Source organism: Anomalospiza imberbis, chromosome 3, assembly GCF_031753505.1.
Source record: "Anomalospiza imberbis isolate Cuckoo-Finch-1a 21T00152 chromosome 3, ASM3175350v1, whole genome shotgun sequence".
NCBI lineage: Eukaryota > Metazoa > Chordata > Aves > Passeriformes > Viduidae > Anomalospiza > Anomalospiza imberbis.
This window is the reverse complement of record NC_089683.1, coordinates 26,156,905-26,183,650: the sequence shown is the minus strand read 5'-3', so window position 1 is coordinate 26,183,650 and position 26,746 is coordinate 26,156,905. Positions and strand designations below refer to the sequence as shown.

At 36.0% G+C, this 26,746-nt stretch overlaps 1 protein-coding gene and 1 long non-coding RNA gene across 19 annotated transcripts in view; both read left to right on the top strand.

The window, feature by feature from the left end:
• Positions 1–26,746, top strand: part of KHDRBS2 (KH RNA binding domain containing, signal transduction associated 2) — a 333,019-nt gene that overhangs the window by 82,461 nt on the left and 223,812 nt on the right. For 17 of the 18 annotated variants that reach the window (XR_010997053.1, XR_010997051.1, XR_010997052.1 and 14 more), the window contains exon 3: positions 19,246–19,362. The exons of the other annotated variant lie outside the window; for it this stretch is intronic. Coding sequence is in view for 6 of the 17 variants with exons in the window: in XM_068183721.1 (XP_068039822.1) it covers positions 19,246–19,362 (117 nt within the window). In the remaining 11 variants the exon portion in view is untranslated. The remainder of the gene's footprint in view (positions 1–19,245; positions 19,363–26,746) is intronic. 18 annotated transcript variants of the gene reach the window in all.
• On the top strand, positions 1,990–3,379 carry LOC137472026 (uncharacterized). The gene is made up of 2 exons (XR_010997981.1): positions 1,990–2,658; positions 2,696–3,379. It is a non-coding gene; the product is annotated as an uncharacterized lncRNA (long non-coding RNA).

Below are 26,746 nucleotides of genomic sequence, written 5' to 3'. Positions count from 1 at the left end.
GCTTTTTCAAGCTGTTGAAAAATTATTTTTCAAATTATATGAACATTCTTAAAATATCTGTGTAATGGATTTTAAACTACTTCATAATTTAATAACTGAGTTTCACTATTTTTTTGCTTTACTGAGAATAAAAAAAAGGAATTTCTTATAAAGCAGAAATTACTTATTTTGAATAGTTAATTTTAAAATTTCTTTGAATAATTTTTTAGAAATAATTAGAACTGAAACAAAAAATAAATTTCCCAAAGTGGTGTAAAATTTGGTCAGTAAGCAGCAAGAAAGCGACTTCGTAGATAATTTGTTTTTTTAAAAACATTTTCATGGTAGCCTTCATGGGGGGAGATTCTACTTGCAGTTTAACATTTTTTCTCTAAGTGTCATGAAACACCTATTAGAAAAGAAAGCAAACATTTATAATAATTTGCTTGGTCATGAAAATTGTGCTCTTTAAGGAGTGCCGTATGGGTAATAAGGTTTTTATGGGATATGAGCTGCTTGAAAGAGACATGGTGTATTTTTTAAGCTTAAAGTATCATAGCTGTACCTCTCTGCTTCCTCATTTACTGCAAATAAATTTTTCTTCCTAAAAGTTCCATTAACATTGCTTGTTATCCTCACAGCATGCTTGCCTTATGTTAAAGTGTCTTCATCTCAGTAATTATGTTGTTTTACTGAAGTAAGAAGTATTTATTTAAACAAAATATTTGATGCTTCTGAATTTGGTAGAGGTTAATATGGTGAATATGAAAAAATGTTAAGGAATCTGGCTAACCCTAAAGTTGATACAGCAGTGATTGCTATAATTAATTTTTTCCCATATATTTTCTGTTGCACAGTGTAACTTCACAAAATCTATACCATCTGGCTGAAAAATTCCCCATTTAGCTCTGGTAGAAAGGTGATATTTTGTCTTTGAAATAACAGTTAATTTGTCACTCAGTACTGCAGAATAATCACTTCTGCTCAATAGACAGCCTAGATTTCAGTGTCAGTAAGGGTTTATAAGGTGTTCAATGTCCCTGTGTTTAAAAGAAAAAAAGGCATATAAGATTTAGGTTTCTACACTTGGCATTAAAGGAGCCTGTTTGCTTAGGGATTCTTGGGACAATTCAGTGCAATGAATTTTGGTGTCCCAATTAGTTCTAAATTTATTTGGTTCAGAAGTTAATTCAAATTAGGACCACATAATTTTTGATTAAATATATCCAAACAAGAGCTAAATGCAATTAAACTACTCCACTTTATAATTTTTTAAAACACATTTTTAATAACACTGTAAACAAAGCCTCAGTCTCCTAACTAGCACCTTCTTCCATGGTGCATCTAGCAGTTGTTTATGCTGGATTTTCTTTGCCTTTTTAAATACAGAAAAGATGTGATGCAACACATGATCCTGAGCTGTGAGGTGTCCCAGAATGGCTGTCTCAGGTGGATATTTGAGTAGCACTGTGTGCAGTGCTGGCCGATATCTGTGCCAGACTGCACTAGATACAGCACCTTTATGGGTGCTGGGCTCAGCCTTACACCCGCACCCTGCTGGCGGTTTGCTCTGCAGCTGCTGTTTCTGTGGTACTTCCCTGTACCATTTGTGCCTTTCCATGATTGCCTAGTGTGGGTTCATAGCACTTCTCACCGGTAATCTGATGCAGCCTAAAGTTCTCTGTGTTCCCTTGGAAGTCCAGACCAAAGTAACTCTTTTCCTTGCCTAAGTGATCTTGAGAACACAAAATCTCTAGTGAGGGACTCAATATTGGCATAGGGCAGTCCGAAATCTTAACGTTATCTTGTCCTGAAGTCTTGTCCTGGGTATAGTACATGGAGAGAAACCTAATTTTCCATCCCATGGCTTCTAAGTTTCTTTATTAGTATGTTGAGAGTGTACCCAGCACATACAGGTAGACAAAATACACTTCTACATGGTTTTCCCAAATAGTCTGAATATTTCTATCAGGTTGATTCTGATATTTATAATAAGTTAATAAACATCATTCAGACATTGTGAAATATTTCTTGATTTTTTTTCCCAAAATACATTAATTAACATTCTTTTGACCCTTAGAATCCTTGGTCTTTGCCTCTATTTGTGTTTTGTACTGAACTGCATATTTTCCATTTCACATAATCCTTACTTTTAATAAGATAGTGTACTTCACTACCAAGTATTTGTAAAATGGGGTGTGCAAAACTCCTTAGGTTTGGTGATGCACTTCAAATTGCTTTTTCAGTCTGCTGTTGCCAGTAACATGGTGGTTGGCTTAGCTGGGTAGAAAGGGGAAGGTCCTATTTTCTTCTTCTTCCGTCAAAACACTTTAATGACATTTGTTTGGAAAGTTATCTTTTCTTAGAGTTTTCAAAAAGTACTTTAGGCTAAGATATTCATGCCGTCTCCCTTTTAGCATTATAATAGTAATCAATAGTCTTGTGTCAGTGTTACTGAGAAAAGAGATTTAACTGATTAATATTTATGTGCAGTACCTGAAACACTGTATGACTCTGTTTGTAGGAAATTCTGTTTTAATGCAAACATGTCACAGGGTTTTCAGAGTCTTACAACATTAATCTAATCAAGATGAAATTTTAGGACAGCAGAGATGATAAATATTTTGCTGTTGGATTTGAGCTGTAACCAAAGCAGACGTGGCAAATCCAGCAGTGCCAGTGCCTGCCGGCCCTGCAGCCTGGTGGTACAGGCTAGCCACATCCTTAGCATTGCATCTCCTATCTCTGGAAAAAGATGACTTCACAAAAAATGCGTCTTGGAAATCACTCCAGTGTAATCCCAAGAACTGCTTTGGAGGCTGTTGGAGAGGGCTCATGGACTGGCCCAAGGCCTTGCCTGAACAGTTGTAACGATGCTGGTGTAACCAATGTCCAGCTGTAGCGCTGGCTGTGTCTCCTGATGCTGTGTTCATGCAGATATGCAGCCTGTGCAACCCCCTCTGCTTGGTGGTTTAATAATTTCCAAAGTCCAAGCAGAAGCTGCTTGACCATGGAACCGAGAGCAATTCCTCTGCCCACTTGTGCCAGAGTGGAGAAATGGAAATGGGTTCTTCAAATCTGTGCAGACACATAATCCAAATGACAGCATAGTCATTGCATTGCAATTATTTTTAATTAAATGAGCTGTGATGCTCATTTATGCACATGAATATTTGAAACACGGAGAACAGTCCTGTGTTGCATATGTATAATGTATATTTTAGTCACCCTAAAGTGGTTAATTTTGTGGTTTATGGTTCATACACTATTTCCTTTGGGACACTGCTCCCCAGTGTAATATATTTCACAAAGTCCTGGCAATTTATAACTTCTTTTTATATGTCTATATGAGGTAATTTTGACTGTTCCAAAACACAATAAATGGATTTAAACAGAAATAAATTGTTTGGCAAGGCTAGAGCAAAGTCTTTATTTCTGAAGTTGGTCCCAAGTATTCTAGTTTCATACTTTAAATAGGTAGTGAGCTTTTTTTTTTTTTTTTTTTTTTTTTTTTGAAATGGGATAGTGAGGTTGAAAAATACCTTGTCACCTGAAAGGAAACTGATCTGATTAGATGTGTACAGTTTAAACAAGTAAGGATTCATAGTAATTAACTGAACGTGTCGGATCTGTTAGTGATACAAGCTAAGTCAAAGAGCTATGAAAAAAACACTTAAAAGGGAAAATATACCCAATATCTTTTTAATCAATAATTTTTTTCTGACTTGTATTTTCCAGTAATACAGGGAAATTTCAGTTATAAGGAACCATTTTGTATAGAATGGGAAGGTATTTATAGTTCCTTACAAATTACTGTTTCTGTTTAGAGCTTGAGTTGTTTTCAGAGATGCTGTACTAAATTTTGCTTGGAGACATTGGCACATTGATTACTTCTAGTTTTCAGGTCAATGGGGACTGTGCTCTGCTTATAAAAAATTAGAGGTTACAGTAAAGAATCTTTGATGGAGTTAATTTAAGATACAAGGACTTGTTTGTGTACATACGCTTCTACTGACAATGGTATTTAAAAACCTCTTTAATGTAAAACAAAAAATATTGATTAGTTGTGAAAGTTGTCATTAGCAGTTTGCAAGAGCACTTTGAAACCATTTATATGAAAATTAGGAGAAACTGAGTGCACTGAATGTTTCATTAATTTTATGAAATGACATACATTTTTTCCAAAGTATGCAGTAGACTCAGATTGTGCAAATTAACAGTAATTGTGATAGTAAAAGAATATTTTGACATGTTTTCTGAAGACGTTCCATAAATCCTGTGCTGTAATAATCTCTGATGCACTTTCTTTTTGACTGATTTCTTATCTTTTCCATCTCTTCTAATTCTATATAAACCAATTTGTTTGCTTTAATGTTAATAATAGATAGTTCTTCATCACTTTATAGCCACCTCTCAAAAATAATTATTCAGGAGTTTGCCAACTACCTCATGCCTATAGCCAATAAGTTCTTCACAACTCTATAAAGATAGAATAAATATTTTTAAAATATAATATTAAATATTAATAATATTTAATAAATATTAAAAAATATATTTTACAGATGAACCTTGATCTTATAGCAAACACATTTTCACCTATTCCATCTGTCCTGGTGAATTCTGTCATATTGTAAATAAATTTCATGCTTTTCAGTGACAAAGTAAAAGAGGGATTTTAATTGATATCACTACTTGAAAAGGCTGTTTCACAATTATACGACATTCAAATTAGCTACTAAGTCTGAATCTACACTAAAAGGCTATAAAGTGCTCACTTTTAAAGTCAAGGTTGGAAGAGATGAATAATAACCTTTTTTAGATTAATTCTTATAAAGTATACATCAGACAATTAATCACTGTGGTTTTAGTAAATCAGTAAGAAAAAACAGAGAGAACCCCATTCTTCACTCTCCTTGTGATTTTCCATCTGAAGCAGACCAAGCGTGAGTTGCATGAGAACCATCGTGTTGAGCAATAACTCTGCGACATCCTTATTAATTACACTGCATCCAGTTCTTAGTCCTGAAAATATGAAAATTCGTGAACAAATAGAGGAGTATGACTAGGCCTTCAGCCTATTTTTATATGTTGCAGTATGAAGAAACTCAAGGAATTTATTTATTTGTCATATTCTGTCTGGATGAAATAAAAACCACACATTGATATCTCTTCCTAAACAGCAGTAGAAAACATGCTGCCATAGATGGATTTTTCAGGGATAATAATTTATTTAAATGAAGAGTATAATTTATTTAATTGCCATCACTGTTATAAATTGCTGTTCGTGCATCTGAACAGAATTTCTAGATATGACTGCAGAGCGCTGCCAAAACTGCATCTTTAGAACTTTATATTTGGATCAAAGTGTAGTTCAAAAATATATTTTTAATAAATTTCAGTCAGTTAATGTTCAAACTAAAATACAAGAATTATGTATGCCTAAAGTTTTAGAGTATAATATTATATCTCAAAATAAAATTTCACATAAAATACAATTAATTTTGGAGTATAATACAGTATGAATCAAATTCTGGTATGTTTTGTTTCGTTTTTTTCTAATACTTTTTGCATAGTGTTTTGATGACAGCACACTGAATGAACATAGCATGTGATCTATAAAAAGATAGTAATACTTGCCTCACTATCTCTGACTATTTCAAACTCTTGCAAAATATTGCAAATGACATTATAATCCATTTCCTGCATGACTAATGCTGTTGTTTAGCTCTTCTAGCAGTGACCAACACTGGAAAGTGTGACTAAAACCAAAATGGAACAGAGTCAAAGTATGCAGAGATACCTCTCCAGAATATTACCCCAACTTGCCAAGGCTGTCCTGAGCTCAGGGTAGTTTCTTCTGGTGAATCTTCTGGTCAGTCCTTAAAACTCAAATTAGGAGGGTTCCTGTGGAGAAAGCTTTCTTGTGCTGGTTCTGAGACTGTTGCTTGCAAGGGTCTCCTGTTTTCCCATAAGCTGTTATTTTTCCTGATACAATTTCCAAGGACTTAGAATCAGCAAATAATTTTGTTTGTAAAGATGGAGTGTGTTTTAATGTTTTTACATTTATTCACATGGTATTTCAGCTGTAATTTTATCACCAAGTGTCATAAGATGTAGTTTTTTATAGCCAGTCCACCCTTCAGAACCTTGACTTAGCCTTGCATCATTAGTAAAGTCAGTTTTCTCACTGTTTATTGCTTTCTCTGGCTTCAATCTCCTACTGGATCTCTGAAAGACTCAACTAATTACTTCCTTCCAGTGTGAATACTGACGATTTACTACAAATTTTCACCAGTGTTAAAACACATTTTCTATTTCCATGAGAGGTCCTTCCTTCTAACACCATGTCATTTTGGTCTTTTGGAAATCAGTTATCTGGTTATCAGTTTACTTTCTTGTCCAGGCTAGTTTGTTCTTTAGAGAACACTCATAGTTGCCTGAGAAATTATTTCCCTTTAAAATAGCCATCTCTCAGCTCTTTACCTGTCTAATGTATTTATTTTATTGTTCACGAAATGCATTGTTTATTCCGATTTGTAGTAATTTATTTGGAAATTCTTAGAAAATTTCTATTGCACTGTCTTCCTCCCAACCACCTGTCACGGTTTCCTCCATTATGAACCCAGATGGAGAAAAAATATTTTATTTTTGTGTTCTGACCTTATCTTTCTTGAATCCTCCTTTTGTAGCCTGAACATCTGTTAGCTCTCTGTCTGGCTTCCAAATCTCTGAATAGTATTTTCTTTTCTTTTTTTAATACTTCTTCAAGTTGTTCCTCAAAGTTTTCTTTTACTTGCTTTTGTAAACTGTACTTTGTTTTTTTTTAGGCTGATAGTTTATGGTCGTTTTTGTTTTCCTTATTTGGTTACAATGTTGGATTTTAAAAATATCTTTTTCTTGAATTTAATAATTGAGTTAAATATAATTCTATACCCTGCATATGTCATCTCTTTGATTTTTAGGCATATCCACAGCTAGATCCCTTGTACTTCAAAGGAGGTTTTTCTTTTTTGTACAGACTCTTCCTATCCTCAGTTCTTCCTCTTGACACTGCCGTTTCAGCCTGTGACTGTAGCTTTGCCTCAGAGCATCCCCTTCTCTCTGAGTATGCACATGCCATAATGAGGATGTGGCAAAGGCTGCTGCCATGCAGGTCGCAGCTTTCAGCTCTCAAATGACCTGCATTTCATCTCTGGAAGTTCTGTCCTGCATCCCTTGGCTGTTTCTTTTTTTAATGTAAGGACTGCAAATTGCTGCCACTAGCCTGTCTCTGGAGTCTGCACAGACATATGGATCTCTGCAGGATGCACTTCCTCAGAGCCACCAGTTCAGGTCTCTGTTCATGTCGTGCTTATAAATATTCTGTGATATTTCTGAGAGAATAGTGAAGTTCTAGGCTCACCAGGCTTGACTGATATGACACTGGAATTCATCAGCTGAAAGCCCCTCTAGGATTTGGGCATCCATGTTTATTTGCAAGCATGGACTTCATTTCTTTCCTATTTGCTAAAGATTAATGAGACAGATGCTTTCATTATTCTAAGTGGGTGATATACAGGCCTAAGAATAACCAAACATGTAATGCCCATACTCTGCATCTACAAGCATTTTACAAACCTTAGTCTGGAAATTCCACTACTACAATAGACTCAGAAATACCCATTTTCTGTTGTAATTACCAAAAAATCAGAATGCCATATGCCATAAGAGAAGACATGGCAAGGGTGATAATTGTCATCTGAGGCAAATCTCTGTGAATTTAAATGCTTTACATGAAATTTGATGTTATGCACTGATTTAAAATAAGTAATCTTCTTATAAAGCAGTTTCTTATATTAATCTAGTGATGTAAGTATATATATCACTTTGTGATTTTGAAGATATTGCTGTCAATGTGAGGATGCATTTACTTGGTTGTCAGCATCACTGTATATTGTTTTAAGTGGAGAAGATTACATGAGTGAGTAGTTGTTCATTGATTTAATTGTTGCTACAGGTTGAAGTGCACTGGTTTGTTCTTATTTTGTTGCAATATTATTTACAGGTGTATTCAGTTTTAAGAGGAGTAGATTTGTTTTGTAAGTAAATTTACAGTGGGAAAACATTGCCAGTAAATTACACATGGAACAAATTTTTAGTTTTTACCTTTAAGAATATATCAGTTTGCTTCCTCTACTTTGCTATAATCTAAATGTTTGAGACATATATGGTCCTTATCAAATAAAAAAGCTTCAAAGCACTTTCGAGATTTACACAGAATATAATGTTCCACAAAAACCTGCACTTAGATTTCCCCTCAGTGTCTGTTGGAAGTTAATTTTCCTTATTGTTTCACATGGTTTTGTCACATATTTGCTGTCATTGTTTTAGTTCATTTCAGTAGCTATTGCATTTGCAGACATAAAGGGAGTATAAATGCTGGGGGTTGCAAATAAAAACATTTCCTCATTTGTTACACTGGAATGCAGTGATTTCCTGAAAGAATATGAAAGAATACTGGAAGATGCAGGTTCCCAAGAGGACTAGAATTTGTTCTTCTGTTCATTGAAAGGCATAGACATTGAGCTCCAGACCTGGAATTTATGACTTTTTGTAAATATAAATGTGTGTGAGATCCCAAAGTTCACAGTTACTGAATGAATGAGGCAGTTGAATTGGAGATGAATAGCAGCTCCAGGCAGAGAAGGGTGTGGAAATGAGACTGATGTGCTTAAAATTCAGCACATAGACACCAGTCACACAACTTGGTCAGGTGCCACTGTGAGAGTGAGTTTCAAAGCCTGAATCATCTTGCTAGATACCAAATCTATTATTTGGGTATGGCTAACTGTGTCACTTTAACCCATCCAGGAGACCACTCCCAGCAGCTCTCTTGACCAGCTGGAGCTGGGAGGTATTGTCTTGACAAGGTGAATTGAAAATATTCACTGCCTTCAAATTGATGGCTCTTTTTAATATGTATTTTTCAAGCATACTCATCCTTCTTGGAGGTTGTAGATGTGCTAAAGCAAGGTAATTATGGTGGAATAAGTATTAAGTTAAAATCAGATGATTATTAAATATACCTGAGGCGTTTCTAAATCTTGTGTTAGAGGAGAATTCAATATTACTTCCATAATATTCTTTTAAGTGTGAATCAGATCTTAGCCTAGGGTGCAAGAATTAAGAAAAAAAAAAAGATGCAAGTGAAAAAAATAGCAGATCATTTAATATTTTATCAGGTAGGTGCATCCAAACCACAGTTTTGTTCACCCAGGAGTTTTTGTATGGCAGTGGCAAGATTGTTGGGTATTACAGCCTGCATTATTCAAGGCCACTCAGGCCCTCCAGCTCATGCTTGCCATCTCATTTGTCACAAACTATATGTCTTGGTCTTTCAAGGTGTTATCCTGCAAGTACTTTTTTCTGTGTTACATTAATGAAGTTTGAAGCACAGTTATGTTGCTTGCAAGGGAATACCATCAGCAGAGTATTACAAATAAGTCTCAGGTTTTTGGATTCTTTTGGTGCTGAAATGCTATAAAACTCTGTGATTTCTGTTTTTTTTTTAAGAGAATGAATAGATATTTTGAATTGCAAATAGTGAGTGCTATGAGCTTTCAACTTGGCAAATTAGGAACATTTACAAATCATAGAATCATGGGATCATAGAATGGTTTGTGTTGAAAAGGATCTTAAAAGTTCCAACCCACCTGCCAGGCAGGTACACTTTATACTTGATCAGATTGCTCAGGTCCCCATCCAGCCTGGCCTCGAACGCTGCCAGGGATGGGGCATCCACAGCTTCTCTGGGCAACCTGTTCCATTGCCTCACCACTCTCACAGTGAAGAATTTCTTCCTTATATCTCATCTTAATCTACCCTCTTTCAGTTCGAAGCCATCCCACCTTGTTGTGTCTCTCTGTGCCCGTGTAAACAGTCCCTCTCCATCTCTCTTGTAGGGTCCCTTCAGGAGCTGGAATGCTGCTCTGAGGTCTCACCAGGGCCCTGTCTTCTCTAGGCTGAACAACCCTAGCTCTCTCACCTCTTTTCAGAGGAGAGGTGCTCCAGCTCCCTGACAGTCTTCATGGCCTCCTCTGGACCCTCTCCAACATAAAAAGGGGAGGGGGGGAAAGTCTTGTTTGTTGTATCCTTATTTAGCACAGTGATTGATTCTTTACAGTTAGCAAATCTGTTGCATTGCTATCAAACTACAGAGGAATTATTCTCTATATATTTTAAATTTGGGTTTGCAATCAGCAGAGTTAAATTAAATGTAAAATCAGGTATCAGCTCCATTGATTTCTACTATTGCAATTAGCCCTGTGTACTGTGGAGGAGGAGGCTCTGCAGGTCCCCTGGTCTGCATGTTAAAATGCAAGTCGGGGCAGTTCCAGTCTGGAGAATGGACATGTTCTTTCTTAGCCCAGTATGTTACCTATATAAATCAATGGAAAGCTCTCTTCCAGATAATGGAGTTAATGCTGGCTATTTTCTTCCCATAAGCTCCTCACAGTGAGAAAAAAAATTAAGAAAGAGTCTACTCATTTAGTTAGCAGTCTGCTCTTTGAACAGATTGTTACAGGAGATGTCTTTAGAGAATCAGCTCATGAACAATGGCAATTTACTTAATGGTATTTATCCTGCATTTTCCCATTTTGTATTCTGTCCTGTCACGTTTGACTAAATGGACAAGTAGAGCACAATATCTGTTCTCTTAAATTTTTATCATTTTCATCTGAATTATAGTTGAAATCAGACAGTTGTCTTACCTGAGCTCTTTTGGGAACAGAATTCAGCAGTTTGAGTCCTGGAATTAAGTGTGTTAACTGTTTCCTCCTTGTCAGTGTTATTTTGGAATGCTTTGCTCCTCTTCAGATATTTCTTTGCATTACCATCTCAGATCAGCCAAGACCTCATTAAAAAATCTTGAAGGATACTTGGTTTTCTTCTCTAAGTAAAGTAGAAGTAGAAGATAATGAGATGGAAGAAAGAAAAAAAATTACCTTCTTGAATTTGCCCTTAGTAACAAAGAACAAAAAAAAAAAGAAGTATAGAAAATGCAGCAGGGGAAGGTGAAGGAAACAGTTTCATAAAATATTTTGGAGTGCTTTCACAGGCTTAATTTCCACAGAGCTATGTGGTTTGCATATGTCATTCACTTTAAAGTAATGCTTTGCTTTGATTATGGACATGACTTGACAATAAAATTGTTTGCATAGTGCTCAGTATATGTAAATTGATACTTAAATGCTGCTGTAAATATAATTACTTTAATAGCAAAAGGCAAAATCAAATTGACTAACAGAGTTTTTAATTATATTAACATAAACCATTTGTGATTTAATACAATGGTGTCTACAAAATTAGATACTATATGCATGTATGTTAAATCAGTCCATTAACACACTGAGTCTAAATTAACTGTTGTTATATTTCCTTGGCTGATCAGAAATTTGTGTTTTATGCTACATTTGAGTAGTTCACTTACATACATGGGAAAGATACATTATTTTATAGTTGGGTATTCAACCCTAACTTATCCTGTTTCTTGTTGACTTAGAGCTTATCTTGGGAAATGTATCATCTGGCAAAGAGCAGTCTTTCACATAATATGAAATCATATTCAGTTCAGTAAGAGTAAGACGATGTGCATGAAAGTCCCACTGTACTACTACTTCTTTAGATATTCCTTTTACATTGCAAACTCTTCAAGTTAGAAAAAAGTTGTTAGGTTGCTGCCACTTAAAGAGAGCAGATGGTGTTTATTACTGTGACCGGTAAATTGTGTATCTGTGGGAGTAATAAGCCCAATTAGGCAAATGTTGATGGTGCTTTTAAGTGTTGTAGTCTTGGTACCTATTTCCATACCTGTGAGTATGTTCATTATAAACTTCTTTGTGCACTTTGGAAAAAGCTCAGTGGTGCACTTCTGCAGCCTAAATTGTTGGCATTTGTATAAATACCATTTTAGATAATGTCTTCCAAATGAGCCAGTCTTAGGCACATAGTTCCAGGCATTCCTTATTACTTACTTTATATTTTATTTTCCCATAAATGGTAAAATTTGACTACTTCAAGCTTGTCTAGAATGAATGTTAAAAGCCAGGTGGCTTTGTGTCCTAAAGAATCCTCTTGCCCTTCATTCAATAAAATACAAATCCAGTACAAGGGAAAGTCATGTTTAGCTCAGCATACTCTGCAGTTTTTAAAAATACTGCTCTTCTTGCGTAGTTTCCCAGTAGGGAACAACGAGCCATCGAAGAACTTCCCTACCTTTCAGACCTCTGTCTGCTGACCAGTTTGCTGACATCTCTAACCCCTCCCCAGCACAGGCTCAAGATTCCTGAGAACCATTCCTGTTGGCCCTTGACCTTCACCACCAACCCAGCTGGGCTGGACAAATAGGGACACCCTTAGGAAGAGCAGTGTAATAATCCAGATTGCAGGAGAAAGACAAAAGCCAATGATAAAGTGTGACATAGAATCATGGAATTGTTTGAGTTGGAAGGGACCTTAAAGATCACCTGATTCCAGTCACCCTGGCTGTGGGCAGGGGCATCTTCTTCTTGACCAGGTTGCTGAGAACCTCATCCAGCCTTACCTTGAACATTAGGATCCTCTTTCTCATTTCTGAGTTGCAAAAAGCAGTCTCTGGCCAGCAGAAGCTGGTGCTGCTGCACTTACTTTGAGTAGTAATACCCTCTTCGATCACTGAGCCTGATGCTTTTAATAGCAGTGGTTTCAGCAGTCACTTCCTCACAATCCAAATAAGCAATAGTTGCTATATACGTTCAGTAAGGTCTGTTTTGGGTTTTTTAATCATACTTGACAGCTCTGTAGGGTCAAGATCATGTCTTCCTGCATGGCTGTGCAGTGCCTGGTACAGTGAGTCTCTCTGGATACTTCTGCAACTAAATAATAAAACCTTTGCAATTGAAAACTTGTTAATTGAGGATTTAATATAGATGCACAACTTTAACTTGTTCCTTTGCTTTTCCTCAATTACCTCACCTTAGATTTAAAAACAGAACCGCATAAAATGTTGCGGTGTTTTACAGATTAGCATGTTTTAATAAATGACACTGCTAATGCATGTATTACAGAAAGAGCCATTGAAATTTTCCTGACTTAAGAAAGTTTAACTGAATAAGGGTATATCAGACACCAATTTTTTCTTTTTATCAGAAAATTTATTTTCATTTTAAGGCTCATTTAAATTGCTTTGTTTGAATGCCCCAACTTGTTACCAGAACTCTGACAGAAAACGGCTAAAAGTGAAAAGTGAGGGGGATATTTTTCCTGTCTCAGTGTAGACTTTTATATACAAGATTTTTGTCTGGAGTTGCTGACCATCTGTTTCATGGAGTTATGCCAAAAATATATTTTCACTGTAGATTTAGGTGCTTGCAATGAACTAGTAAATAGCCAGACAAGTATTGCAGCATCTTCTTCTAGCACACTGTAATCATGAGTTCCCAGCACAGATAAAAAAGGTATAATAAAAACCCATTTATTTCTTAGGTAAATCTTCTAGTCACAGTAACTTTAATAATTCTAACTTTGTTAATCAGATTTAATTTATTCTTGAAGCAATTCCACTGATTAAAATCTGAAATTAATTTGGCCTGGAGTTTTCAAGAAGCTGTATTTTGCCTTTGAACATTTAATTTTTCTGTGCACAGACTGGCATTGAGTTATTGTTCAAAGCCTAACAGAGAGATGAGACTCAGTGAGCTCTGTAGGAAAGGGCAGCTTTCTCTGTTTCTCCTTTGGTGCTGGGACTGCTGCAGAGACATTTCTGTGATACAAGACTATAACAAAGCAGTAGCAGATGTTCTTTGGAGTAGATCTCCAGGGTACATTCATTTTCTGCTTCTGGTGTTTGCTGTCTCCTGACATGCCCTGCTAAAGTAGAGCCCTGCAAAGTTCAGTCCTACCAAAAAGGTGTCTCGGAAGCTCTTCTCCAAGAGACAGCAAGCATCACATCACATAGCTGTAGTAAAAAAACAATGTTGCATGTTTATCTGGAAGACTAAATTCATTTTGTTAAAGCCAAGAAGTGCTAGATATTGAATGGGATAAGCAGCTACATATAGAGGGAGGCAAACCTGGGCTCTGCAGAATCTGCTGGGGAATGGAGTGGAGTGGAGTGGAGTGGAGTGGAGTGGAGTGGAATGGAATGAAATAGAATAGAATAGAATAGAATAGAATAGAATAGAATAGAATAGAATAGAATAGAATAGAATATTATTATTGCTGCTTTTAATGAAGGGATGGGACCACAGTCAAGCTAAAAATGATGTATTGCTCAGATAAACATCACTCTCAGAGGCTGTGAGGTTTAAGAGAGCAAGCAGTTGGTCATAGCTCAAAATGGTCACAAGTTCTTCGTTGCATGGTAATATATAACTTTCTAATCCAGTGAACAGTCGCCACAAAGTTTATTTTGCTGTTCTAACCTGTCACCTTTACTTACTTCTACTGCACTGCAGATACTTTTATCCAATGGGCTACTATCTCACGTATACACACACATATGCTTCTATTATAACATCTGAACTCTTAGCTTACTCTATACAGTTACAGCTCTACATTATAAACCCTTCACCATCTTATCAATGCAGTTTCTCACTTCCTTAAGGCATATTCTTACTTACAACTATAGTAAGAAACATAGTTTTATAATTTTTCTGCCTAATGTCTGTGTACTTTATTTTTACATAAATCCAAGCTTCTTCCAAGGCTGCAAATCAAACCCTCTTGTGTCTGTGAAGTTTCTATCTTTCCATTTCCCACAATAGAATAGTTCCAGTAGGATAGATCTACAATGCTCAGCCCAAAAAATGCCTGACCAATTCAGGACTGACCAAAAGTTAAAGCATGTTATTACAGGCCTTGTAATACAATGCCTACCAAATGTTGAGAAAAATAAAATTTGCCTTCATAATAGTCCAGTACTGCCTTGACATGAAGTCCCTTGTGAATATCAAAACATGAGATATTTTTTAAATCAATGCTGTTCTAAACTAAATGAGCTATCAGAAGTCCTAGAATAGGACCTTAATTATAGGCAGGTCTCAAACAGTAAGGTTTTATTCAGGCATGACTGTCTTTGTCTTCTCCACTTTTCTTTAGAACCGGACTGAATTCAGAAAGATTCTTCCCCACCCTTACCCCCATTCTGCTCTCCATGAATAAGGACAGGATTTTGTGAAGATAATTAGTTCTGAAAATGGAATGACACTTTGTCTCTCCACAAAAGAACTGGTGAACAAAATGGTGAACAAAACACTGATAAATAATAAACCTTTTTCATGTTGTCAAGCCAGGGCTATTTCTGTTTTGCTGCTTCTAGAAGAAATTAATTTCTTCTCCCAGTTCAGGGCTTTGTTCTGCATTATCTTACAGCTGGAAACATTTGTCTTATCCCATTCGTTATTTATCTAGCTTTTGTTAATGCTATGAACACTGCTATGATCTGTGTATAAAATATAAACAGTCACTGACACAAATGTGTTTTTTGAATGGTAAGCATATTCCTTGATTCTGGTTGTAAAACCCTATTAAATTAGATTTTATAAAGTAAGAAGTGTTATAATTCTGGTAGAAATGTATTTGGCTTTCATCAATCAGGGAAACAAATATTCTTCTAAATGTAAAGATGCATTTTCTACCAGTCATTGTACTTAGCTTGAGGCTTGAATGCTGATGCTGTAAACTATCCCTTAGATTTGTTACACCTGTGTTATGTTATCCTGAGGTAGTTTGAACAAAACTTTTCATGAAAACTGGGGAGCCAGAGCTTTGTCTTTGGGCACCTTACTGCCTGATTGCTTGTGTGAAGTGTGAAAGTAATCAGGATGCAGATAAATCTGCTGAAACTGTGTGTCTGTATTGGTTGGGGAAGATTTTGGAGATACTGCCTGTAGACAAAGGAAAGATCTATTGAGCTGTATTCTCTGTCAGGTTTTATTTTGCAGAGGAGAAGATTTATTCCACAGCTGTTGATACACGAAGCATCATGTATTTGATTATAAGTAAAGCATCCCCTGCTTTCACCTGATCAGTTTCCCATGAAGACATGCATCATCTCCCCCTGACAAATGATAAAAAAAATCTGAGAAAATAATGTACAAAATCTCTGCCATAAACCAGGAAGGGTTTCTGCAAGCTAGAAAGCCTAGCTTGTTCATCAAGTTCATAAATATGATTGAAAAGTTAAGCCACCTATAAGAACATCTAGAAACACAACAGTATTTTTCAGATGGTAGTTTGTTTGCTCCCTAGCAGTGAAAGCTTTCTTGTAATACTTTCTCTTCTACATGTCAGCATTTCTTAGGTGTCGTCTCCTAATATGACCGGATATTATCCCAGAGACTTAGAGCTGCTATTTTTTGGAGAAAATTTGTACACATGGCAGAATTGGATTGGATCTGAGATTGCAGAATAAGATCTGCAGTTACAGCTGCTGTACCAGGAATGTGTTTGTGGGCAAGGCTCGCCATGATATGCAGTCCAGCTGCCTAAGTTTCCACATTTTTCTTCACTGTCTCTGTGCTCAGGCTGTGTGTGCATGTGTGTGGCTGTAATGGAGCATAAACTTTCCAGTATTAAAACCAGTTTTGCCCAGCATATCTTCATTTAAAAAAAAAAAAAAATGTGTTTCAGATTTCCTACATTTTGGGCTGTTCACTGAAACATCCTCTTTCCTATGTGGTGCTTTTACCTATATGTGAACATAAAATATATAAATTTTCACAAGTTATTGAGTCAAAGTTACTCTACCAGTACTTTCAGACCTTGGGGAGTTCTGAGATTATGGATTGTGCTGGGGTGGGGATACCCAGTGGCTTCAGACATGCTTGGAAGACTGAGAATAACAGTAGGATGCCAGATATAGTGCTGTGGCTTTTCTGCAATTTTAGACAAAACCAAACTGAGAGCAATTCAGTTTTTTAGTTGTAAATAACTGCTTCCTTCCTGATATGTGCTTTGTAGATAGTGGATGAAATATGAGTGTCTGTCTGCTACATAATCAATAGAATTAAAATCCCCAGCCACTTATTTCCTATGAAGTGATTAAAATCCACTTAGCATGTAACATGGTCTGTGCTGGCCATACTGCTCCTTTGCAGCAATATGTCAAGGTAATGATTATACAGTTTATGAAGTGCTTAAATAGAAATGGTCAACATAAATCTTCACAGAGTGTAATTTAATAGTTATATTCCATTCAGAGAACAAATGTAGTCAAGCTTTGGTTGGCCTTCTCATAGTTTCCTCCAAAGTTACATAATGTTACAGTTCTTTCACCTTTTGAGGGGTAGCTTTTCTTAATACTAAGGAACACTGCAAGGATGCAACAGGACATGGTTCTTGTCTGATTGGTGATGTGTGTCACAAAAGATTTGGTGCTGTAACTTGTGACACCTTCCCTTCTGCTCGTAAGGGGGTCACTGCAGAGAAACAAAAGCTCTGCTGTTTGCTCAGCCATCCCTAATAAACCTTTATATACATGGGTATATAAATGGGTTATTTTTGAAATCTTATTTTTATAAATAGATTGAGTCTACTATCTAGTATTAAATTTCAGTTCTTGCCATTTGTTCCTCATTGTTTGGCTTATTTTCATGCAAAATTGAATAATCAATTTGAAGCCAACAACTTCTTCTAAGCCAAGTTTTCCGTGGAAGAGGCAGAGCAACGGTTTGAAGGCATAGGATTGTTGATAACATTGATTGGGACATTGACTCAAAATCCTACCCTATTTTGAAGAGTTAATAACTTTTATTAAAACAACAGGTAGAGTTGGAAAAAGGTAAAAAAGCACGCAAGCTTGAAAAATCTGGTTTTGGAGCTTCAAATCATGCTAAATTTACCTGAAAATGTTACCACTTACTACTTCTCCCATGGGCACATTATCTTGTGGAAATCAATTATTTTGGTTTAGGTGGCAGTAGATTTTACCATACATATTTATTTTTCCTGTGATTACATACTATTTTCTTAAATAGTTAAACCAGTATTTGAAGGAAGTTGAAAATTATTTTTAATTAAGACACTGGACTAAAAGCCAGCTTGGGATTTGGAGTATCTGGCATGATTCAGAGTTTGGGTGTTACTAACATGGCTGATGCATTTGTGTTGTTACATTCTTGCTGGTAAGGGTGAAAATAAGAATATTTCCCCATTTTTTTCATTTTTAAAATATAAGGTAGTGCAAAACAAAGTTTATTATAATATCTTTATAGACTTTTATGTGTATTTTTGACAGCAGCATTTTCTTGATTGATATTTTTATTTTCATGTTCTTTTTCTCTGAAATAAAACCAAAGTGCTGATACAATGACACCCCTTTTGCTTTGATGGAGCTTATTCTTTGTTGAAGCCAGCCCAAAATACTGTCTGTTCAGACTTGTACATAATTCCAAAACATCTTAAGCAAGTGCTGATGATGCCCAGTCATCTTCTCATGACCACATACCGTAGCATTTTTAAAAGATGTTGGAAATAATAAAAAATAATAAACTAAGAGACTGTTGATTACAGAATAAACAAATTACTTAATCAACTTCGCCCTTTTTGCTGCTTTGTGTCAACATGATATTAACATCTCATTTATTTATTGTCCTGTCTTCTGATTTTCCTGTAGACATCTCTCTTCTTCATACAGAAAAAACTGCTGTATGTGTAACATGAAGTGTGCAGTGTTTAGGAATATTAGCAGTGCGGCAGACAAAGCTGTGTTCATTTTAGAAAATGCCCTTGAATATCTACCATGATCTATTGATTGTCATTTGTTCTGGTGCTGGCAAAACAGGTATTTGAAAGCAATACACAAAACAGCACTTATTTTCAAGTCGATGTGCGAAGCATCAAATCCTAAAAATCTATCCAAAGCACTAACTTTGCAGGATATATAACTTGCAAGTAAAGCTGACTGACTTGGGAAAGAACCTAGGCATTCTCTGAGTTTAATCAGTACTGTCTCATGAGCAAATATCTTGTTAGCAATTCACTAAAGCTAGCAGCCACAGGCCTGTTAGTCCTAGAGAGGAGTCTCCAGGGTTCAAATAAACCATGTATGCTTTTTCTGTCTTTCACATTAGATGAGTGAATATCTTGGTTCTTCATTCTTGTACCTCTGTCAATTAGGCTCAAAGCTAGGTAGGAGTATTTCTTTTAAAGGAAAGTAAAATTTTCTTGTTTGGTCATCATGTTTATTTATTAAGTTTTTGGAAAAGTACCTGTGCGTCTAAAAGAGTTCTCTTATTGTCATTCTAGTTCAATTTTGTTGGGAAATTGCTTGGACCAAGAGGAAACTCTTTAAAGAGGTTACAAGAAGAAACAGGTGCAAAAATGTCCATCCTGGGAAAAGGATCCATGAGGGATAAAGCTAAGGTACTGTGTCTGGACTCTGGTTGCAATTAGTGTTGAAACATATGTTGTTTTAGGTGTTACACTTAGATTGCCTGTTTATTAATGACTCAGTTTATTAATGACCCTTGACTCAAAGGCTAGTTTGTTTTTTATTTTCAAGTTACATAATTTGATAAATATAATTTTTTCTTGCTATGCCAACCTTGCTTAGACCTTCACAGTTGCTGTAGTATCACTGTTATTGATATAATTCACCTAAAAGATAAACCAGTTTAAAGTTCATTTGTTCTGAGAGAAGTCTCTTTCTCCTGTGAAAGTACAGCTTGTATATATTACTGCTTTAATATTGATGTACATAAATGAGTTTTCTCTTCTATTTTCTGTTTCTTTAGAGATGGGAGTTTTTTAATGTTGAAAGTTTTTTCAGGGTATAGTTCTAGGAGAAGATTACAAAGTAGGCATTTTGCTTAAGTGTGTGTAAAAATGCACTATAGATAAAGAAAAAAAAAAAGATGTTTGGAATCACAACCTGGTTAATGCCACTAAGTAATTACTTGCAGGTAAGTGTTACTCCTCCTCAACCAGTTCCCCACCAAGTTTATATACTGAACATGATGCTCTGTGGTATGGAATATCCCTTTGGCCAGTTTGGGTCAGCTCTCCTCGATTTGCTCCCTCCTGGCTTCTTGTGCAGCTCCTCATTGGCAGAGCATGAGACACCCAAAAGTCCTTGGCTTGGGGTAAGCCCTAGTTAGTAACAACCCAAACATTAGTGTGTTATCAGTATTATCTTCATAATAAATCCCTAACACAACAGGATACCATTTACTAGGAAGAAAATTAATCCTATCCCAGCTAAAACCAGGACATTAAGGAACCTTTTCACGTGTATTTGACCCAAAGAACAAGTACTGATTGCATTGTGATGTCTTTTAGAGTCTCTAGAACAGCAGTATTATGGTCAACACAGAAATAACAATTGCTAATTTCACTATATTTTACCTGTATATAGCCTCTAGTAATGTTGTGCATTATTCTTCTTTCCTTTCTGTCACCTCTGTCATTAATCTCAGTAGCTAAAATTATGAAAGCAATAATATGCCAAAATAAAGGAAAGACCAATCAGGATTTTTTGGTTGGCATTATTTGGTCTTTGTAATGTGTATCAGCAGTCACATAGAAAATATGAGGTCTGCAATTGCAATATTAAAAAAAAAAAAAAAAACACAAACCAGACAAATTAGGCACACAGATTATATTTAATTTTTCAGAGTTTTCTTTATGACATTTTAGTCAGACATTTAGTGACACTTCAGTTATGATTATAAGATAATAAATGTTGAATACACTACTGATTTTATTTCCAGGTATTGGCAGGTAAATATTTTAATTACTTGCATCTAACTTCTGGAATCATAAATATTTCCCTAGATGAAAGAATGTATGTCCTGCAAAGTAGCAGTAATTTGCATCAGTACTACATGTGATGCCTAGTCAATCCATTTTCAGCCATCCACTTCGATTATTATTGCTGAAAGCATCAGTTGCCCAGACATGGGAATGTAAAGATATTTAAACACATTAATAGATAGACTAAGTCTTTTGATTTTCATCTGATCATAATGAACAGTGCCAGCATAACAGGTACTACATTCACTCATGAGTATGTCAGCAAAATTTGGGGTATTTTCTTTTCCTCTTCAAAAAGTTTTTAGTCCTTAAGAATAATGTGAAATTGAGTATGACCTTCATGGAAACTCATTCATGTAAGACTGCTGTAAAAAAATGAAGTCCTAGGGTAAACTGGCATTAAATATAGCAGTCATGAAAGCAATTTCTGTAGAGAAAGGCTCATAAGCAATTTATCTTAATCCAATTTAGACATTAGTGACTCAAAAGAAAACAAAATCCCTGTGCAATTACAGTGAGAGGTAGGAATTTTATCATCCATGTACATTACTGTTACCAGTTCCTGGAAAAAGAGTGTGAGAATAATCATGGGATGGGTAATAGTCCCAATTAGCATTTCAACCTATTCTAGGTTGAGATACTGGCAAAATGTAAAGAAAATACATTTGATTGTGAGCATTAATAATGGGGTGAATTGCTGCATTGCTAAGGAAAATTCAACTTGATGTGGTTAAAACAGTTTTCTTGTCAAAAAGCAAGTGCACTAGTATCATTTATGCAGTATTTTTTACTGATTTAAATGCAAATTACCAAAGTCTGGAAGCTTTTTGTGGGTTTTTTGAACCATAAAAGAAGTCAATTTATGTGTATTGGCTGATAGATCTTTGTTTTGCAGGAGTATCCAAGCAAAATTGAAGTAATTTCTCTCTAGAAACTAGAATTCCCTTAAAACTGTCTGTAGTATGCCGTGAGCCATAGCAGTTCCTAGACAGACTGCAGGCCCGTGTGCTTTTCCCCTCCAGTCTGGTGCAGCTGGATGCTGAGTTGCATCAGAGAAGCAGAAACAGAATTTCTGCTGAAAAGTGCTGAGTACATTTATGCCCTAGATCCCTAGATACTTAAATCTTCAAAAAGAACTGATCTGCTGATTTGAGGTTTTTTAGTGCCAAAATGACAACAGAGAAGTTCTTGGCTCAACAGTGAACTGCTCTGGCTATAGTCAGTAATTTTGGTCATACATTCCCAGTTTCCTTATCTGGGAAGTGGATTATATCAACGGAGGTATGTCTGTTCTTCAGAATTTCCTCATCTTCTTTAAAGAAACCCATGGGTACATTTTAGAGATTAAAGATTTTAGTCTGTTTCCTTCCAGAGCAACAGGGAAAGAAATATTTTTGGTTACTTTTTATTTTGTTAAAAAAATAAAATTAGTTTTTTAGCCTGCAAATCTTTTCCTGAAAATTCATTGTTCATCAGCTGCAAGACATTTGGAAGACTTACCCGTTATTTAAACTAAAAGGGGTCCCATTTTCTTTGCTCCAAACATATTTTTGAACCACATTTTACTTTTAATAGAGTAGGATTTGGAAATTGGTGTCCTGATAACAAGGTTATATATTAGATTAAAAAAAGCTAAAACATTGATTTTTGCAGTAGTACATGAGCTATTAGACACACATGAAGGAAAACATAAGTCACAGTGTTTGCATTAGATCTTCTGCGTAGTGTTGTATAATTGCCATTCCAATTAAAACTTTTTTACCTAGAGAAATCCTGCCAACACCATTTCCTATTTTGCACACTATCTGTTTATTACCCATTTCTCTCATCGCTTGAACTTGCACTTACTTATGTATTTCGTCGTGGCTATTGAAAGGATTCTGTTATTAAACATTCATGTTGTCTTCCTATAAAACATGAAAATTAGAGAACAAACTTGCACTGCAGCTTTGAAAAACCACATAAAGTACTTTTCTGTGACTCAGTGTTTTTTCAGCTAAAGCACTAAAACATTTTTAACTGCTGCCTTCTTCAAGTTTCAGTTTTTGTTAATACTAGTTCCTAAGGAAAGAGGCGATAATTGCAGTTGAACTATGTGCCTTTCTTTAATCTGTGGGTTAAGTGCTTTCCAAATAAGGTCCACTGTCACTGGACAACAGCTTTTCCTGTTAAACAGAATTTGTTGCATTACCTTTTCTTTAAAAAAACGAGCATTAAGAGTTTGTTTGCAGCTAAAAAGATCTGAAATGAGCAGTGAAACTACTGAGATGCAATTATTAGCATGTTGGCTTTAGGTTGATTTTTAGCAGCTATGTTATGTAAGTGCCTTAAAAATATTTTGAAAATATGGGATAGTTGCAGTGTGCACTGGTCTCTTCCCTGCGAATTCTAAGTGCTGTGAGGTCAGTCCTGCAGCATTTAAATAAATGTTTCAATATCTTACAGGATTAAGTCCATATGTAATGTAAATAGTGCCCAATAGGTTTTTGGTTCGAAGCACAATGTGTTTTTGCATTAGGTCATGTCTACCATGGGCGTAGTGTCCTAATAGTGGAAAGTTAGTTCACTGGTAGGCTTCTCTTGACTTTGTTGTTTTTTTCAAAAAAGTCATAAATTAATGCTCAGATAGCCAGAAGGGAAGAAAAAAAGTTGCAGGTTTTGTCTATAGGATGTTATGGTCCAAGTATTGCATTATATTCTTTCCCAGTGCTATTGCTTCACTGAAATGTGAGTTCAAAGCTGTTGCCTTTAGTGTCCAGAGTTTTAAAAGCTTTTGAGTGTCACTGCCTGTCAAAATGTTTAAGGTCATGCAGTATAGGTACATATGCAATATTTTTTCCAAGTGAGAATGTCAGCATTCTCAACAAGAATAAGGAATTACAAAAGACTTTAGAAAGTCATTAAAAAAATCCCCAAACAAAACCAACCAAAAATCACCTTGTGGTCTATTGCACCGGATTTTACACTGGTGCCACTCCACCCATGCCTGTGAGGTTTCTTGCTCTGGCTTATGGCAGTGGTAGTTCAGCTCTGTGTGTTTCCAGGAGATTCAGCTCTTAAGAGTTGGAGATAGAAATTGTGAATTCCTATAAAAACTCCATTTTAATTTTTAAAAAATAACCTTCTGATTTACTTCCAGCCTGTTAGGAATTTTGATTTGGACTTTATGCAAAATCTCTAAAAGGTTAATTTCTTAGGAAAGGTATTTCTGTTCCCTTGAAGTGTTCCTTTATCATATTCAGCTGGAAAATCTCTAGGGGAAACATAGAGCAATGTGTGGCATTTAATTTAGAAAACTAGCTCACAGCTAGGAGCATAGTAGTTTTAAATCACTAATTGCTGGTCACCCATTTTGTATTTTTCTGTTAGGTTTTCCTTTTTAGTGTTTAAGTCATAAAGACTATATTTTTATCTCTGCAGACACTATAGCTCACAGCCATTTCACCCCACAAACAGGTTTATCACCAAGAGCAGGATTGGGCCCTCAGCTTGCTTTCAAGATGTGAGCCAAAGTTACAAGAGCAACTGCTTCTGCTGCAGCACAGTTTTTTTGTCTTCCTAAATATCTTGAGCTTCCTGGTATGAACTACTGTGGGGCTATAAGGACCATAAGAAACAACCCAGCAACAAAGAAAAATGCAAGGGAAAGGAAACAAACAAAAAGCAGACCACCCCATCTTTTGAAACTGAAATCTTCAAGGACCAAAATGGCAAAAGGATGTTAACTCTTTAAATCCTACTGTAATCTGCATGCTCTCAGTTTTTCCTTTAAGTGAGCACGTCAAAAGGTGCCAAAGGCTTTCACAATCTAAAGATAGGTTTTGAAAAAAACATTCTAAATAAAATACTTTCTCCGTATACAGAGAAAACATAAATCTGTTGGCAGGCAAAGATTAAAAGAAGAGATCATCTTTATCACTGTTTCCTCCAGTATCACTTGTATTTTACAACTTCCAGCTGCTCAACCACCCCAGTTTTTTTGGAAAATATGTCTGTGTATCACCCCTAGTGAGTTGTAAAGTCCTTTTTTCCCCTGATAGGGGAGGCAGTTTGAGGTAGATACAGATCATAACCAATATTTCTTAGAATAGCTTTTTATTCTATAAATTTTTATTGATTTTATTAAGTATTGCAATAGTATAGGTTTTTACTAAAGGCAGATAATTATTCTCAGAAGCTATTCACCTTATTGAGTCTCACATCTGAACTGCAGTCTCATGGTTATTTCCCCATATATATTCCCAAATGTTAGAGCAACATTTGGGAAGACGACTCTGACTGTATACTCAGAAAATAGAGGCCTTTACTGGCAGGTCAGTGGTAGGTTTCAGAAAGTCTGTCAGAGGATCCTTTATTTCATCAGTAGCATATGTGACTCCATAGTCTTCCTCTGCATAGAGCAGTCGTCTTGGATACAGGCTGAGTTCCAGACTCACGTGGACACAAATGTGTGCTCGTTCACCGGCACCAGTAGTCTCCAGGGCTTGCCAGTCCTTGGGAAGCTTTCATGCATCACCTTTTCAGCACATTCTTTTCATTCCTTTCACTTTCTTCTTTATTTTTCTTGAAACTATTCTTCCATCTAAAGTTACAGTTGCCTATAGAATCAATAAGGCAGTGGATGAGACATTAATGAAAAAATGCTTTTTCTATTACTTCTCTTAGATGTCTTATGTCCACATGTTGTCTGTCCCTCTTATGTTTCACCAGCTCCTCAGATCTGTGCACATCATCTTGTTTCCAGAAAGTTGTTCCTTCTCTTTTTTTCAGAAAACTCTGTGCTACCCACTGCAACACCTGGAAGAAAACAAGGTGTCTTTTCTGCTTCTCAGCCACATCCTTTTAACTAAACTTGTATCTTTTGATATCTCAGTAAACTGAATGCTTTCAGTCATTTATCCTCTCTCTGGCACAAAAAGAATATGTTTATTCATTCAGTGAGAGTCTTCCTAGATGGGGAGCCATAAACCTCTTATTTTCTTGTTATGCCCCTGCATGTTTTGGATTTTAGGCCTCTTGCCTGTCTGCCAGGGATGTGGTGCTACAAATGATTTTGGGAAAGACAGTAGGACTGTTGTCTTTCCCAAGAGCATTTGTAGCACCACACCCCTGGCAGACATGAGCATCTTCTGTTTAATAGTTTGTGCAGGTTCCATTAGTTACCTGTTTGTCTGGCTTGCTGGCTGAAGTGGAATCAAGCTCAAAAATATGAAGCCATGAACCAAAAGAGTTACCTGGCCCCACTAGGATAAATTCTTCCCTTCCTGATATTCAAATAATCCTATCTGCATACCTAATCCAGGAGATGCCTTGTGATAGATCATTCCATATAGATCAGGAAGCTCATAACAGGCATCTCCCGGTAACCTTGGGTTTGGAACCTGGCTTGAAAGAGCAGTTGCCTCTTTTCCTTCAATTTATGCAGTTTCAAATGATCTGCAGCAGAGTAGTCCCTGGCTTTTTCAGTTTGTGCTATAAAATTTTGGAAATCCATTTGTTTCCATTTCTCTCAAGTTTGTTTCTTTGCAGTATGTTTTTTTTCCTTACAACGGTGGTTTGTTATATTTATATCAGAGATTTACAATGTTTTCTCTGACACCTCTCTCTGAATTTTAGAATGGATTTAAGTACATAGTCCATATTGCTGCAGAGAAAACAGCCTTTTACCCAATTCCTTTTGGGTTAAGAAAAAGGTCTGCTTTATTTGACTAACCACTCTGACCTTGCTTAGAAGAGTTAGTCTTAAGGTAAGCTTTTTGAAAATTTTGTTATCTGTATGTATGTGTGGAGAGAGAAGGAAAGATGTGTGTGTGATGTATTGCTCCAATTCATGGTTGAGCATTGTCTCTCTATGTTAGCCAGTTCCTTTTCTTTTTTTCTGCACAGTGACTAGGGATATCTGTCTCTTAACCATTTTAAATTTCCATGCTATTTAATGTTCAACTCTTTTATCCCCAAAAAATGCACAGTCACTTCCAAAGTCTCAAGATGGATT